We start from the raw sequence: 16,493 nt of genomic DNA, 5'->3' as shown, positions 1-16,493 counted from the left end.
CTGTTTTAAAGATTTAAACCCACAATTGAATTGCAGTTGCTTTCACAACTCCATATCTCTCGGTACTGTACGAAATCTGCATGACTGCGTATTTATCTACAGACACTGGAGGAGCTGGAGGAAGACTTAGACAACCTCGAGATTGATGAAAACATTGATACATCTGATGTCAACCTCGATGAAGACTTTGAATAATTTTGTAATTGTAATTGCACCATTCCATAAAATGCCCTTTTTTCATTGTAATATAATGCTAAAAAGAGAATAATCGGAGTTTTTCAAAATTGCTTCTCTTACAGGCATCCTTTTGCTCCCTATTTTATAGAAACTTTTGTTTATCCTTTTGTTTATATCTGACTAGCCAAAGCGCATCTCATTTTTCTCTCCATGTTCTGAACTGACCATATATATTTTCGTACAGCCCTAAAAAATATTGTCAACTTGCACTTGCATATCAATCACCGTCACATGCTTGCAACACCAGCTTATGTCTACGTGGTCGGGCATGTAAACCTGTTAAAAGGTCAAAATACCCTTGGGCTGGAAAATGTTGAAACGGGTTAAGGATCATGTACTTTGCTGCCCTCCTCTCTCCGAACACAGCAAACGGTGTAATGGGCATCAGCATGGGAGAGGGGTTCTATGTGTTCATTCCGTCAGAGGAACATCATTTATGGGTGATTTTACTCTAAAATCAAAATAAGCCAGCCATTACTACATCTTCAAATTATTGGAAATTCCGATGTTTTTGTTTTTTTAATGTACTTTTTTTTTTTAAGGCAGTAGGTGCAAACGCATAGAAAATTACAAATCGGTGGCGGAAGAGCTTTCTGATCACCCGTGGGAAGATTTCAAACAATGCCGGATGCAACGAACTTGAGACTTCCTTCATGTGTACAAGAGATCACATTAATTTGAATGCACAGCCACATTGGCACTCTCGTGCATGATAAGCTCTAACTCCTATCTCATCTATGACCTTTTCTTTCTCTCCACACTCACCTGCCTTCCCTTTTTTTTTTCTTCCCTCATCCCATTAAGTATCTGAAGTCTTCTTTTTTTTCTTTTTTTCCTTCCACCTTTGTGTGTATTATGAATAGATGGTTGTCAATGCACGTAATGAAACCTTTTGGAAAGACGAGCCTTCGTCTCCTTGGACATCTTTTGGATCTATTAAAGTCTTTAAATAGACTCCTGAGAAACAAATACCTGTCTGTTAATTCTCCTACTAAAATTTGCATAGGATGGGTCACCTGACGTGTTTTGCATCAAACATGAACTCCAGAACCATTCAGGGTTTACTGCAAGAACGAGGAACCTTATTTGTTCCTCCAACAGTTGTTTTTATTTCTGTATTTTATTTTTTTTAAATTGGCATCAATAGTATAACTATTGAACATGTTTGCACAGTATTGTCTTATCTGTGGCTTTCATTCAAAATATCATGATTTAAGTCTCGTCAACAAAGCCCAGTGATATATATATATATATATATATATATATATATATATATATATATATATATATATATATATATATATATATATATATACATACATACATACATACACACACGAGTATATACTGTGTGGACTACCAAAATCCTATAATTGGGAAACGAGGATTGATTAATTTCATTTTTGTAATTCCCACACCATTGGCCTTTCCTCCATCAGTTACAAAGTTTTGTAAACTTTAAATTAGCCAAACCTCTGCCATTTAGCTTGCTTGCTTTATTTTGTCTCGTATTTTGTATGGTCATAACGTTTTTGTAATATGGCTTGTTGATGGCTACTTATGTCACATTGCTTGCTATATTGTATGACGTTTGAAGATTCGCTTCGTCAATTTTTCTGCTATCAAATTCAGAACCATGGAGAAAAGTGACTTTTTTGTTGTTGTCGATTTATGATTTCAAGCTTTCCTTGCAGATGATTATAAAATAAAATGAAATCTTCTCCCTTTGTTGTTTGTTGAATTGTTGCAAATGATATTTTTGTCAGTTGGAGAATATCAGTGGTGTAGTCTACGTGATACGCAGGTATACGCCGTATACCCACTAGGAAAGGTCCAGGATTTCCGTATACCCACTTAAAAATGCGCGAGGATACGTAACAACATAGTTTCGTGACAGAACTTTCACACTTTCATTCATAAAATGCGCTATATAAATAACTTTCATTCATAAAATGCACTATGAATAAAATTTGATTTGATAAAATTCACCCCGTCTGTGTTAAAAAATTGAAAATAAATTGATGTTGATAACACATAACCAGTCTTTCAGAATGCTCTCAATTACGTGTAGATGCATACTGTATGCATTAGTGAGTGTGGTGGTGCTTATGGGGTGTCGCTTCAGGACGGGTGTCGCTCCGGGGCGCGTCGCTCTGGGACGGGTGACGATGAGGCTGGAAGGGAAAAATCACAGTATACCCACTACAAAAAACTACACTACACCACTGGAGAATATAGATCGCGCTTTATGGATTCTTAAAGGCGTAAAATGTTTTCTGTAGTTTGAAGACTATTTAGGTAGGAAGAAGCACGAAAACAAGATAAGAGATTACCCATGCATTGCTTTTTCTATCATAACGCCCACGGCGCCACTGGGCCTACATCGTTTTCACAAATTGATTCAGTGTTCAGAAAAAGAAGAGGAGGAAGAAGAAGAGGCATTTTTCGCCATTTCCATTGTCAATGTTGCTATCGGCTCTTGTAAGTTGTAACAAGCAAAAATGCGGTTTTTAGTGTCGATATTCTTCTGTGCAACGACGGTGTGAAATAGGCAATTGAACCGCACCTTGCGCAATTAGACTGAGGCGGGAATGGAATTGCAAATTATCGTCGTGCTCCGTATCGTTGTACGAGTTCACACTGAATAGAAAGCATTTAGAATTTAATGTGTGTTGTATTTTGTTCATGAATGCACAGGTTGGGTTTGAGGAAGCGCTCGGTGAAAATTAAGAATTTTTGTAATTTGCACTCGCCCACCCCCCCTCGTTTCCCACTTGGTACGGCCCACCGCCCTTTTTATTTGTTGCCTCAAGCCCGGATGAGTGACGTCACGGAGTTACCGCGCCGCCATCAGCGGGCGGGAGTTAGCGCGACGTGTTCGAAGGCGACAGGCGAAGCAGCAGACGCAGCGACATGTAAGTTATACCTCCGTTAACAGGACACCAGCCGCGGCAATAAGCGCTTGCGAACGTGACTCCGAACGAGCGACGACGCCATCCGGATCGGAAATTGTTTCCGCGGTTCGATCGGCGGTGCGAGGCTCGCCTCAGCTTTTCCGGGGTCCGATTTACCTCACCGCTCCGCCGATGTCGCGCCTCGGTCGCCGAGCCTTTGGTTCTATCGACGGTTTCGCCATTTTATTTCGGATATTTGATCTGCTTCGTCACCCTGGTTCGTGACGCAGTGTCTGGAACTAAAAATGGATGCGGTGAGAAAAGTCCGCAGTGGCGCTGCCTGTGTGTGCGAGGCGGTGTCACCCATCCGGTATCATGGATGCCAATCCTTTCAACCCTCGGAGCTGTTAGTGTTATATTGAAGGGATCAAGATATATATATATATATATATAAATAGGTGTTTGCCTTTTCCATTGTTCGCGGTCGACACCGGGGGTTGATCTGTCGGTGGTTGTACCTTATTTATTTATATATTTGTAGGGCCGTGTGGGGTTCTTTGTGTCCAAGACCTTTGTATGGGTTTTTAGAATGCTGAACGAGGAGTCAATATGGGTGCCGTCCCTCGGGTGGACCTAAAGCCGGGCATCCCATCTGCCGGCATGAGTTGGTGACCGTTAAAGACCCCACTGTCCTGTGTCCTTTGCGAAGAGTAGGCGAGTTATCGCCGGCACCCTGGACAAACGATAAAATCTCGCCCTCGTATACAAGGGGGCACTGCATCAGCGGCCCATCACGATCGTGCACCCTTCCCATGCCAATCCAATCGCCTCATCCACGAGTACTCACCCATACTCCCCCGGCTCTCGCACACCCTGTGCCCATTTATTGGGACGAGGGAAGGTAAAATGATTGGTCTTGCCACAGGTATTCGCTGAGATGTCACGTGACAGAGTCCCCGGTCTTGGTACTCGGTGTCGTGGTTCGAACGTCCACTCAGTCTTGGAGATTCGGGGTTCGAATCGCGGCCGAGGGTCCAGTCGTACCAAAGACCAAAGAACGGTCCATGTTTTTAAAATGACCAGTTAACCCCACTTTGCCCGTCGGGTTCATTAGATTGAGAAAAGCGTGTGCAGGTGATTTTGATGCCAGTTTTGTTTTTCCTTTTCACACCTGTCTGATCACGTGTGATATTCCAGGTGTAAAGTGTAATTTCGAATTGATCATTAACTGAGCATTGTGCTCTCGACTGTTTGTCATCGATCTTGTTGGATTTCACAAGACGAAGGGTTTTAATGGCTTCGGAACTGTAAACACCTGTTTAGCTATGAGAACATGGTCTGCAGGAGGGAAGGAAACACTCAAAAAAACGTTCATTATTTTACAAATGGAAATATTCCTTGTGTTGTTTGTTATTCATAACTTATCAAAATAACTTGTTTGCTAATAATTCCTTTAACAACTTTGTGGTGTATAATAAACAATGGCTTTGATCTTCGCTTTGGATTTGATTAATTAACTTGATAAGTTAATTATAACTTGTCATATACAGCATGCATAACTTGTTTCTTTAACTTATTATACTTATTGTTATCACTGAACTTGCACTGACACTTATTAACTTGTTAATTTATAATTGATTTGTGAAAACGAAGCGATGAAACCTTTTGTTCAAATAAATAGACCATTCGCAAAAGATTTGTCTCTCCTTTCTTTCCTTTTGTCTCTCCTTTCTTTCCTTTTGTCTCTCTCCTCCTCCTTTCTTTATTTTTGTCTCTCTCCTCCTCCTCCTCCTTTCTTTTTGTCTCCCTCCTCCTCCTCCTCCTCCTCCTCCTCCTCCTTTCTTTCTTTTTGTCTCTCTCCTCCTCCTTTCTTTCTTTTTGTCTCTCTCCTCCTCCTTTCTTTCTTTTTGTCTCTCTCCTCCTCCTTTCTTTCTTTTTGTCTCTCTCCTCCTCCTTTCTTTCTTTTTGTCTCTCTCCTCTTCCTTTCTTTTTTTTTGTCTCTCTCCTCCTTTCTTTCTTTTTGTCTCTCTCCTCCTTTCTTTCTTTTTGTCTCCCTCCTCCTTTCTTTCTTTCTTTCTTTCTTTTTTGTCTGTCTCTCCTCCTTTCTTTCTTTCTTTCTTTTTGTTTGTCTCTCCTCCTCCTTTCTTTCTTTCTTTTTGTCTCTCCTCCTCCTCCTTTCTTTCTTTTTGTCTGTCTCTCCTCCTCCTTTCTTTTTCTTTTTGTCTGTCTCTCCTCCTTTCTTTCTTTCTTTTTGTCTGTCTCTCTTCCTCCTCTTTCTTTCTTTTTGTCTCTCCTCCTCCTCCTCCTCCTCCTCCTCCTCCTCCTCCTCCTTTCTTTCTTTTTGTTTTTCCCCTCCTCCTTTTTCTTTTTCTCTTTTCTCCTCCTTTCTTTCTTTTTGTCTGTTTCACCTCCTCCTTTCTTTCTTTTTCTGTCTCTCCTCTTCCTTTCTTTCTTTCTTTTTGTCTCTCTCCTCCTCCTTTCTTTCTTTCTTTTTGTCTCTCTCCTCTTCCTTTCTTTCTTTCTTTCTTTTTGTCTCTCTCCTCCTCCTTTCTTTCTTTCTTTCTTTCTTTTTGTCTGTCTCTCCTCCTTTCTCTTTCTTTTTGTCTGTCTCTCCTTTCTTTCTTTGTGTCTATCTGTCCTCCTCCTTTCTTTCTTTGTGTCTGTCACTCCTCCTTCCTTTCTTTCTTTTTGTCTGTCTCCTTTCTTTCTTTGTGTTTATCTGTCCTCCTCCTTTCTTTATTTGTGTCTGTCACTCCTCCTTCCTTTCTTTCTTTGTGTCTGTCACTCCTCCTTTCTTTCTTTCTTTTTGTCTGTCACTCCTCCTTTCTTTCTTTTTGTCTGTCTCCTCCTCCTTTCTTTCTTTCTTTTTGTCTGCCTTGCCTTCTTTCTTGTCTGCCTTGCTGATCTATCTCTTTGTCTCTATTTTTCTATCTGCCATGTGTCTGTGTCATGTCCTGTATTTTGAGGCAATTCTAATCCCTTTGGATTGCATAGTAAAAGTATATTGCCATGTCCCTGTCGGTAATACATCTGTGGTGATTTCCAATGTGCATGTACATTTTTTTTCCCCAAAGCTGTTCATGTCTTTTCCATTGCAAGTAGTTTAACCTTTTCTGTGGAGGGCCTTAGTCACTGTAATTTGCTCTCTGCTGCTCTTTGTCTTCCACTCCTCCCCTCCCCTCCTTTCCTGTTGACAACAATGATCTATTTTTGATTTTTTTTTTCATGCTTTTGTGCATCAAGGTTGCCAGATCAAGATTTTTTTCTTTTTTTTTTGGAAGGGGGTGGGGGGAGGGGTTGTCTATGCTGTTATGACCATTTATCCTTTTAAAAATATTCTTTTAACTTCCTCATAGTTATTTTAGTTTGTTTTCTCCTCTTGTGAATGTTTATTCATTTTATTTATTTCTTTTTAAGCTTCACATTGCAGATTTTAATTTCTGAATTGAATTAAAATTCTCCGAATCTCTTCCTTTTTTTTTATTTTGTGTTTTTAAATATCAATGGCATTCACAATGACCTCCCTCCCTTACATGTCGTCGTCGTCATTATCCCTGGATCGTTTCTACATGTTTACATCAAACCCTGTAAGGGAAGCGTCCAATTGGCAATGTAAGTTTAAGTGCCAAGCTTCATTAAGAATGAATGTAGATGGTACACCACAAAACCATTGTACTACTCCACATTTAGTGGAGATGTGCGAGTGAAAAATGTATCTGCCTCGCTGCAGTACCAGTGGCATTAGCTCCTTGCACGTATTAGTAGGCAGTGCACTGTGAGGGCCAGAAATAGTACTACCTGCGTAATTGCTTTCAGCATGGGCTTGTGATGTCAAAGCTCTCTGCCGAAATGATGGACTGGTGGTTGTTTGTGTCGCATGGATGTTTCCTGCACGAAATCTTAAGGCATTAATTTGCCAGATTAATTGGTCGTCTTCAATGTTCTTTCTTGTGCTTTTTGGTATATATTGTTTGTTTACAATTACAGCCTTTCTGGATAATCCAGATCTGAAAAACAAATACCAAAAAGCACAAGAAAGAACATCTTCTGTGTATATATATATATATATATATATATATATATATATATATATATATATATATATATGCTGACCTCGAGCTATATATACAGTCACGTGAAAAAGTAAGTACACCCCATGTTAAGTTTTGACTTCAACATATTTCAACATCGAGCTATTTGATCTTCATTTCAACAATATTGATAGATAAAGGTGATATAATATTACAAATATCATGAAACATTTACATTTTGTAGTCCATTGTATAATTTAAATAAACATAAATGCAGATTTCGCATGTGGAAAAAGTAAGTACACCCTTGGCTCTAATAGGTGATATCGCCCCCTTTGGCAGAAACAACCTCAAGTAGGCGATTCTTATAACTGTCGACCAGTCTGACATCGACTGGGAGAAATGTTTGCCCACTCCTCCATGCAGAATTCTTTCAGCTGTGCGATGTTTGAGGGGTTTCTTGCATGCAGAGCTCGTTTCAAATCCCCCCACAACATCTCGACGGGATTTAGATCCTGGCTTTGACTTGGCCATTCCAGAAACCTCCGTTTCTTTATTTTCAGCCATTCCTTGGTGGATGTACTGGTATGTTTGGGGTCATTGTCATGTTGCAAGGTCCACCTTCGGTTGAGCTTCAACCCTCCGACACATGGCCTCACATTATCCTCAAGCACCCTCTGGTACAATGAAGAATTCATGGAGGATTCTGTGATGGTGAGCTGCCCAGGCCCTGATGCAGCAAAACTGCTCCAAACCATAATATTTCCACCACCATGCTTTACAGTTGGTATCAGGTTCTTGTGGTCAAATGCTGTCTTTGGTTTTCACCAAAACATGTCTTCTGGTACTGTGGCCAAATAGCTCTACCTTTGACTCATCTGTCCAGAGCACATTGTTCCAGAAGTGCTTGTCTTTGCCTCGGTGTTCATTGGCAAACTTTAGTCTTGCCCTGATGTTCTTTCTGGACAGCAAAGGTTTCCTCCTGGCACACCTCCCATGTAGATCAAATTTTGTGCAGCCTCTTTTTAATGGTAGACTCATGCACTTTGACATCAACAGTGGCAAGAGCTACCTGTAGGTCCTGTGATGACATTCTGGGGTTCTTAGAGACTTCTTTCAGCATCTTGCGGTCTGCTCTCAGGCTGAACTTGCTGGGGTGGCCTGGCCTGAACAAGTTGGCAGTTGTTTGGAATCTTCTCCACTTGTAGATGATCTTCCGGACAGTCGAATCATTGCTTTCAAATTTTTTGGAGATCTTTTTAAATCCCTTCCCAGACTCATAGGCATCTATAACCTTCTTTCTGAAGGCCTCAGAGAGCTCTTTTGATCTCGGCATGGTGACGTCGCACACTTCAACAACAAAGAGCAAACCAAACTAAATGTCTGAGGTTTAAATAAGACAGGTTCCTCCAAGATCCTCTCTAACGATGTTCTAATCATTTGCACCTGAGCTGGTGCACCTGATTCTAATTTTAGGTATTTGAAGTAGTGATAAATGTGGGGGTGTACTTGCTTTTTCCACATGCGAAATTTGCATTTATGTTTATTTAAATTATACAATGGACTACAAAATGTAAATGTTTCATGATATTTGTTATATTATATCACCTTTATCTATCAATATTGTTGAAATGAAGATCAAATAGCTGTATGTTGAAAAAGTCAAAACTTTACATGGGGTGTACTTACTTTTTCATGTGACTGTATATAGATATATCGCTGACCTTTATATACATACACACAGACTCAGTAGTGTAATGGTTTGCTCATCTGTTCAGTCTGGGAGGCCAGTGGCTCAAACCCCGACCGAATCTTTACAATGACTTTACAAAAACAAAATGGTAAGTGCTACTTCCTTGTTTGCCATTCACCTTTTTAAAAGATTAGATCTATAAAAAGATTTTAAAATCTTTTGGTATCCACATATGTATTTCTTTAGTTTGCAATGGAACAAAACAAAAAAACCTGAAAAAATTACTAAATCTTAGCTTATTCCACACAGAAATCCTCAAATGGCCTGGCCAACATTATTGGTACATTTTAGAAATGCACAGAAGCAAAAATAACTTTTACAAGTTGTTAGATTTCAAGCAGGTGATTCTCCTTTACTTTGGAATTGAACTCACCTATGGTGAGTTGCAGGTGCCTGCAATATAAAAGTCACTCGTTCAACCAGTTTGAATCGAGAAAAGGATCATTCTGCTGTTTTGTGTCACTCTGTGTACCACAATGAGCATGGAGAAAAGAAAGAAAACCAGAGAATTGTCTGAGGAAGTCAGACACAAGATTGTAGCCAAGCATGGACAATCTCAAGGCTACAAGTCCATCTCCAGTGACCTTGATGTTCCTGTGTCCACCGTATGCAATGTTATCAGGAAGTTTAAGGCCCATGGCAGCAAAGAATTGTTCGAATGGTGGAGAAAGCACCTCGATCAACTACCAAACAGACTCAATCTGATCTTCAGACATAAGATATGACGTTTCAACTCGCACCATCATCGCCAAGTCCATGAAAGGGGGTTCTCTGGTCGGACCCAGGAGGACCCCACTACTGAGAGAGACGCAAAAGAAAGACCGACTGGAGTTTGCCAAAATCCTTCTGGAAGAATGTCCTGTGGACAGATGAGACCAAATTAGAGCCTTCTGGTAAAGCACATCATCTCTGTTTACAGAAAACAAAATGAAACCTTCAAAGAAAATAACACCTTCCCTTCAGTCAAACATGTAGGAGGTTCAGTGATGTTTTGGGGTTGCTGTGCTACCTCTGGCACTGGGTGCCTTGAATGTGTGCATGGCATCATGAAATCAGGAGATTGCAAAGGTATTTTGGAGCGCAATGTTCAACCCAGTATCAGAAAGCTGGGTCTCCGTCGGAGGTCATGGGTCTTGCAGCAGGACAACGACCCCAAACACACTTCAAAAAACACCCAGGAATGGTTCAAGACAAAATGCTGGACTGTTCTTAAGTAGCCAACAATGAGTCCAGATCTAAATCCCATTGCACTCCTGTGGGGAAATCTAAAACCGCAGTTGGGAGAAGGCACCCTTCAAATCTGGGGAGAACTGGAGCAGTTTGCACAAGAAGAGTGGGACAAACTGCCAGTAGAGAGGTGCAGGAAGCTCATTCATGGCTATCGGAAGCGCTTGACTGCAGTTATTTTGTCCAAAGGCTGAGCTACCAAATATTAAGTCGAGGGTATCAATCATTTTTATTCAATACCATGTTTTTATTTTCTGATTAAAAGGATATATTAAGTTCTGAATCAAAAACAAACGTTCTGTAAAAGCTGAAAAAACAGAAATTGGGCGCTACTTTTGATTCGCCCTGTATATATGTGTGTGTGTATGTATATATATATATATATATATATATATATATATATATATATATATATATATATATATACACACACACACACAGGGTGTTTCAAAAAAGTGGACAATTTGAAATTTTATTGTAAAAAAAATTCCAAAAGGTATCAAGTTCAGTGATGCATCTATCTATAATGCCAGTAATCTCTGTGTGTATGTATGTATGTATGTATGTTTGTTTGTCTGTGACCGCTGTTTCTCGACAACCACGGGTCCGATATACTTTAAACTTGCCAGGTATGTTGCTGGGGACCCGAGGATGTGCCTTTTCAAGGTTTCATATTAATCGGACAAGTAGTTACCGAGCTATGTCCAAAAAACGATTCAACCAATCAGAGAGCAGCGAGCTATCACGTGTGCCAAACGTGCCGAACAGACTCTGCCTCGGACGGCACATTTGAGAGCGTATTCATTTATTTCACGTTGGCAAACTATGTTGGCGTTAAACTATGTTTTAAAACTAATTAAAACTACTTTGCGATTCATCGTAACTGCGATTCGTAACTGCCGTTCGCTTTGGCTTTGCGAATGGACCAAACCATTTCATGTAAATAGAGGGGGGGGATTGTCACCGTACTCGCAAGCCGTTCGCTTTGGACCAAACCATTTCATGTAAATAGAGGGGGGGGATATAATTTTAGATATAGATATAGTACGGGCATGCCCTAGTTGATGTAAAGCATACACCATGATATTGTCCTGTCACCTGCAATTAAGACCGCTGGTTGACAGATAACCATAACTGTCCTTAATTCAGAGGTGCGTAGCCAAAATTGGCAGTTGGTCAGTCACGCGCGGATTGAAGCCAACGAGCACTTACCTCAACGGATGCACACGGGTTTAATCTGAAACCCACAATGAACAGACCCGACACGACAAATAAAATGCAACAATAATGGTTTAATTATAATATAAATCAAAAAATGAAAGTGTCGATTATAAAAATTGAAGTAAAGACTAAAATTATACTTTGAGATTCAGTCACAAATATGACACACAGGGGAAAGATTAAGAAATAAAGTTTTCCTTTAATCAGCTGCCACTCGGCTTTGGTCCAAAATGGCTTTTAGGAGCTCGGTGGTCATTGCAGCCAGTGTAGCCACTTGCACGGGAAGTGCTCCAAAAGTGGCACCAGCACCGCACGTCAAATGCCCAGGCGTGAAGCGAGCAGCTGAGGTGGCCCTCTTTCGATCTCCACTCAGTCAGAAGCGCCAAGAGCCCCAAAAACCATCGCCAAAACCTCCTCCTCTCTGTCAAAATTGCAAAAGTTCCACCAGCTCCAAACAAAGCTCTCCTCACCAGCCTGCCCAACAATGGCTGAACCTCCTCCTCCAGCACCAAAAAGCCAAGATAGCAATTCTTCTTTCAATGGTCCTTTTTCTCTCGAACTTTCTCGCTCTGACGTCACACTGGCCAATCGCTGAGCCCTTTCGAATCACCCCATGGTCGTGCTCGACCAATGACGAACTTCGGGTGTGGCCTACCGGCATTTCTTGGTGTGAGCGTCATCAAGGCGTGGCTTACTTGCCGATCGGCAATGTCCGGGCACTGTCGGTGGCCGTGGTGGTCCAATGGAAGCCCTGCATGGCCGGCCTTGTAGTTGTAAAAACATAGGGAAAAGCCACAGGAGGCATCACATACTGGGGGAAAACTAGCCTTAATCCCTATCTAGTTAGCACAGCTTGGTAGCCTGACGGTAGTCCACCACGTCCCGCTTTAGGACAGGGTTCGAGGTTTGTTGGCATAATCTTGGCCTTTGGCAGCACCCTCCAAAAAAAAATAATCCAATGGATTTAAATCTGGGCTGTGGGTTTGCCCAGGCTGGTGATGCGATTTCCAAACAGCTGGTAGAGCAAGGTGATTGTTTCACCTGCAGTGTGAGGGGGGGGGGGGGGCACTGTCCTGCATGAACCATGCAAGTCTGAGTTGGTGTTTGGAGACAGTAGTTGAGCAAGATCAGTGTAATCGGCCTCAGACCTCGCAGTACCACTCACTGCTGTCTGTCACTGTCTCTTACCCTTGGAGTCCTTGAGCCAATACATTCCCAGCATAACCCCATCTGGCATTCGATGCTCAGAAGCAAGTGGACTTTGAGTCCTTGAGAGACATCTCAGACATAATAAATATATATATATATATATATATATATATATATATATATATATATATATATATATATATATATATATATACATACATACATACATACATACATACATAGAGTGGCACAAAAATAAGCACCTGATTTATTTTGTCGATAACTGTAAAAATGAAATAAAAACACAAACTATAAATGACAAACAATTCTTTAATCCACTAAGATTGTATTACATTAGACATGAAAAATTATGTCCTGTAAATGACCACCTGCTTCACATTCACAAATCAGAGCTCTTTCGACAGATTTTTTTTTTCCATCACTCTCGTCAAAACTTCTGGCGATAAATCGTTGATTTCTTGGACGATGTTGGTTTTTTTGGCTCCAACGGAGTGGATGGATTACTTTCATACACGCGTTCTTTGTGACAGCCCCACAAAAAGTCGTCTGTGGGGCGATAAGTCAGCGGAACGCGTTGCAAAAACTCGCTGAAATTCTCTGAGTTTAAATTATTTAACAATTGTTTTTGAAATTAAATTCAAATATTGCTGCAAGTTGCTGAGGTGTATACCGGCTCATTATTAACTTCAAGAGTTTCACTTTACATCTGCAATGAAAAGAAAAATAATTAAAATTATATAACACAAAATACAGCTATTTCAAATCAGGTGGTGACTTTTTTGCCACCCTGTATATAATATTATTGGGTGCAAAAGTACGAGTCCAGTAGTAAGTTAATTGAAATGTTATAACAAAATAAATAATTGTAATATGAAACCAAAAGCACCTCCAAGGGATATAACAATGCTTATTATAGTAAGAAAAATCAAATGTCTTTTTGTGGAATCTATCAGTCTGACCACCCCTCCCCCTCCTACCCCCCCCCCCCCCCTTTTTTTTGCTTTGAAGACTGCCTTAACTTCATTTGGGATCAATTTAATTTGTTTGATTCTGTTTGAGACAATCCTTTCCCAACAGTATTGTAATGCACTCCAGAGCATACACTACCGGTCAAAAGTTTTTGAACACCTCAATCTTTTCAGTTTTTATTGAAATTTAAGCAATTCAAGTCCAGTGAATCACCTGAAATGGTACAAAGGTAGACAGTAAACTGCTCGAGGTAAAAAAAAAAAAAAAGTTTAGGTCAGCAAAAATGGGAAAATAATGTAAATTGCACAGATATATTGTAAAAAAAAAAGGCCTTCAGGGAACAAGTAATGGGTTAACAACATACAGCTGTTCTGCAACAATGTAAGTAAATTAAGCCGTGAAAGTTGATGCAAACAATTCCTACATGTGTCCCAACCTCTCCTGATCACTTGATTACAAACCCCCTGTCTGTATAAATGCAGTATTGGAACAGACTGTTATAACACCCTTTGAAGCATTATTTGGACAATATTGCACTGCAGGAAGTAGTATATTGGAAACTGGAGGAAACTCTGACAGGAAGAGGTCTGGCAGACCCAAAGCCACAACAGAATCGGAAGACAAGTTTCTGAGAGTCAACAGCTTGCGTGATAGGTGACTCACAGGACAACAGCTTCAAGCACAGCTTAACACTGGTCGAAGTAAGCAAGTCTCAGTTTCAACTGTGAAGAGAAGACTTCGAGCTGCAGGTTTGACAGGTCGAGTGGCAGTAAGAAAGCCATTGCTAAGATGGCAAAATATAAAAAGAGGCTTGCCTGGGCCATGAAGCACCGCCAGTGGACTACTGAAGACTGGAAGAAGGTCTTATGGACCGATGAATCAAAATTTGAAATCTTGGGTTCATCACGCAGGGTTTTTGTACACCGTCAAGTTGGCGAAAGGATGGTTCCTCAGTGTGTAACACCAACTGTCAAACATGGAGGAGGAAGCGTGATGGTCTGGGGCTCTTTTGCTGGATCCAGAGTCGACGACTTGCACAGAGTGACTGGCACCCTGAACCAAAAGGGCTACCACAGCATTTTGCAGCGCCATGCAATACCCTCTGGTATACACCTTGTTGGTCAGGGGTTCATCCTACAGCAAGATAATGTCCCTGAACACACCTCCAAGCTATGTCAAAACTACCTTCGAGGAAAAGAACAAGACGGTCGGCTTCAAATCATGGAATGGCCAGCACAGTCTCCAGACTTAAACCCCATCGAGCTGGTTTGGGATTAACTGGACAGAAGTGTGAAAGCAAAGCAACCTCCAAGTGCAACACATTTGTGGGAACTTCTGCAACAGTGTTGGGAAGAACTTCCCGAACAATATTTGATTTCCATTGTAGAAAGAATGCCACGAATGTGTTCGGCGGTTATATCTGCAAAAGGTGGCTACTTTGCTGAGTCAAAAATTTAAATTAAATTTTGTTAAACAAAATGATTCTATGATTTCTTTTTTTATCTCCAATTGTCGATTTGTTCTATGCTTAATTTCAGAGTACATTGAGACATTAAACTGCGTAAATTTCAATAACTAGGGCATTGCCCGTACTATATCTATATCTAAAATTATATCCCCCCCCTCTATTTACATGAAATGGTTTGGTCCAAAGCGAACGGCTTGCGAGTACGGTGACAATCCCCCCCCTCTATTTACATGAAATGGTTTGGTCCAAAGCGAACGGCTTCCGGAGTTTGGTAAAGAAATCGCCATCGCGTGCACAAACGCGCAGGAAAGCGAATGAATCGCAAATTCGTTTTTGTTAGTTTTAAAACATAGTTTAACGCCAACATAGTTTGCAAACGTGAAATAAATGAATACGCTCTCAAATGTGCCATCCGAGGCAGAGTGTGTCCGCCACGTTCGGCACACGCGATAGTTCGCTGCTCTCTGATTGGTTGAATCGTTTTTTGGACATAGCTCGGTAAGTAATTGTCCGATTAATATGAAACCTTGAAAAGGCACATCCTCGGGTCCCCAGCAATATACCTGGCAAGTTAAAAGTATATCGGACCCGTGGTTGTCGAGAAACAGCGGTCACAGACAAACGTACAAACAGAGATTACTGGAATTATAGATAGATAACTGGAAAAATTGAGGTGTTCTAAAACTTTTGACCGGTAGTGTAGTCAGACTGCTCATGTAAATTTTATCTTTCTCTCAAATGTATTCACCCTTCATTTATTCTGTTAAGACAAAGTGTCAGTCAATAATAAATTGAAGAATATGGATACATATCTTAAATGCTGTATCATCACAAATTTGTGATTTGAGAAAGATTGACGTTTGTTTTATGTATTTATTTATTTTCTTTGAAGTGATGCTTTTTTATTCATTATTAGCTGGTTTAAAACAAAGGTTTGAACTTTTGATTATCTTTTTCTTCCTTCATCCCACAGTTGTTCGATCCCTCTAACCAGAACAAGTGTGAGAAAATTATTTGTGTGATGGCATGCTACACACACCCATTCTTTGGCAATGTAAGGCTGCGTAGGGGAGATTAGTACATAAGTTTATTTTTAAGTGGTGAGGCCCCTTCAATATTTGGCTACGTCCTTCATTCCATCCATCCGTCCAAAGATTAAGAGAACCTTTCTAACCGACGTGTTAATTCTAAAGTGTAATTCTAATGGGTTCTAAAGGGTAATTCTAATGGGTTTCATTTGTTTCTTGGCTTTGCGTATTTCAAATGCCAATTTGAACCGCTTCCTTCGGACATGGGTACGATTTTTAATAACAGTGCACTACCATCTGGTATAGCTGTCCAGCAGGCAAGTCTCAGGTCTGATATTTCTACCACAGTGGTCTTCATCTGAAGCTGAAGGCATCGAGCCAAGTCTTGTCCCCGTCCAATGAAAAGGGGGCATCATGTGACCCCAATATTTGGATGATGGGGGCTCGCATCATTGTCACCTTGCATATGAAATTGGGTGTGGACAGGCATGTATG

At 40.7% G+C, this 16,493-nt stretch overlaps 2 protein-coding genes across 3 annotated transcripts in view; both read left to right on the top strand.

Annotated features, from left to right (window-relative positions):
* LOC144891601 (uncharacterized) overlaps window positions 1–1,458 on the top strand; it is a 106,902-nt gene extending 105,444 nt beyond the window's left edge. The window contains exon 15 of the mRNA XM_078775225.1: window positions 103–1,458. Coding sequence (XP_078631351.1) covers window positions 103–195 — 93 coding nt within the window. The 3' untranslated portion in view covers window positions 196–1,458. The remainder of the gene's footprint in view (window positions 1–102) is intronic.
* Window positions 1,459–3,014: 1,556 nt separating this feature from the next.
* Window positions 3,015–16,493, top strand: part of LOC137424681 (vesicle-associated membrane protein 3) — a 55,485-nt gene continuing 42,006 nt past the window's right edge. For both annotated transcript variants that reach the window (XM_068112392.2, XM_068112391.2), the window contains exon 1: window positions 3,015–3,152. In XM_068112392.2, the coding sequence (XP_067968493.1) occupies window positions 3,151–3,152 (2 nt within the window). In that variant the 5' untranslated portion in view covers window positions 3,015–3,150. The remainder of the gene's footprint in view (window positions 3,153–16,493) is intronic.

The sequence above is a fragment of the Myxine glutinosa genome, chromosome 4, assembly GCF_964187855.1.
Source record: "Myxine glutinosa chromosome 4, kmMyxGlut1.1, whole genome shotgun sequence".
NCBI classification, from domain to species: domain Eukaryota; kingdom Metazoa; phylum Chordata; class Myxini; order Myxiniformes; family Myxinidae; genus Myxine; species Myxine glutinosa.
The sequence above is the reverse complement of the archived record's forward strand: the minus strand, read 5'-3'. Positions and strand labels throughout refer to the sequence as shown.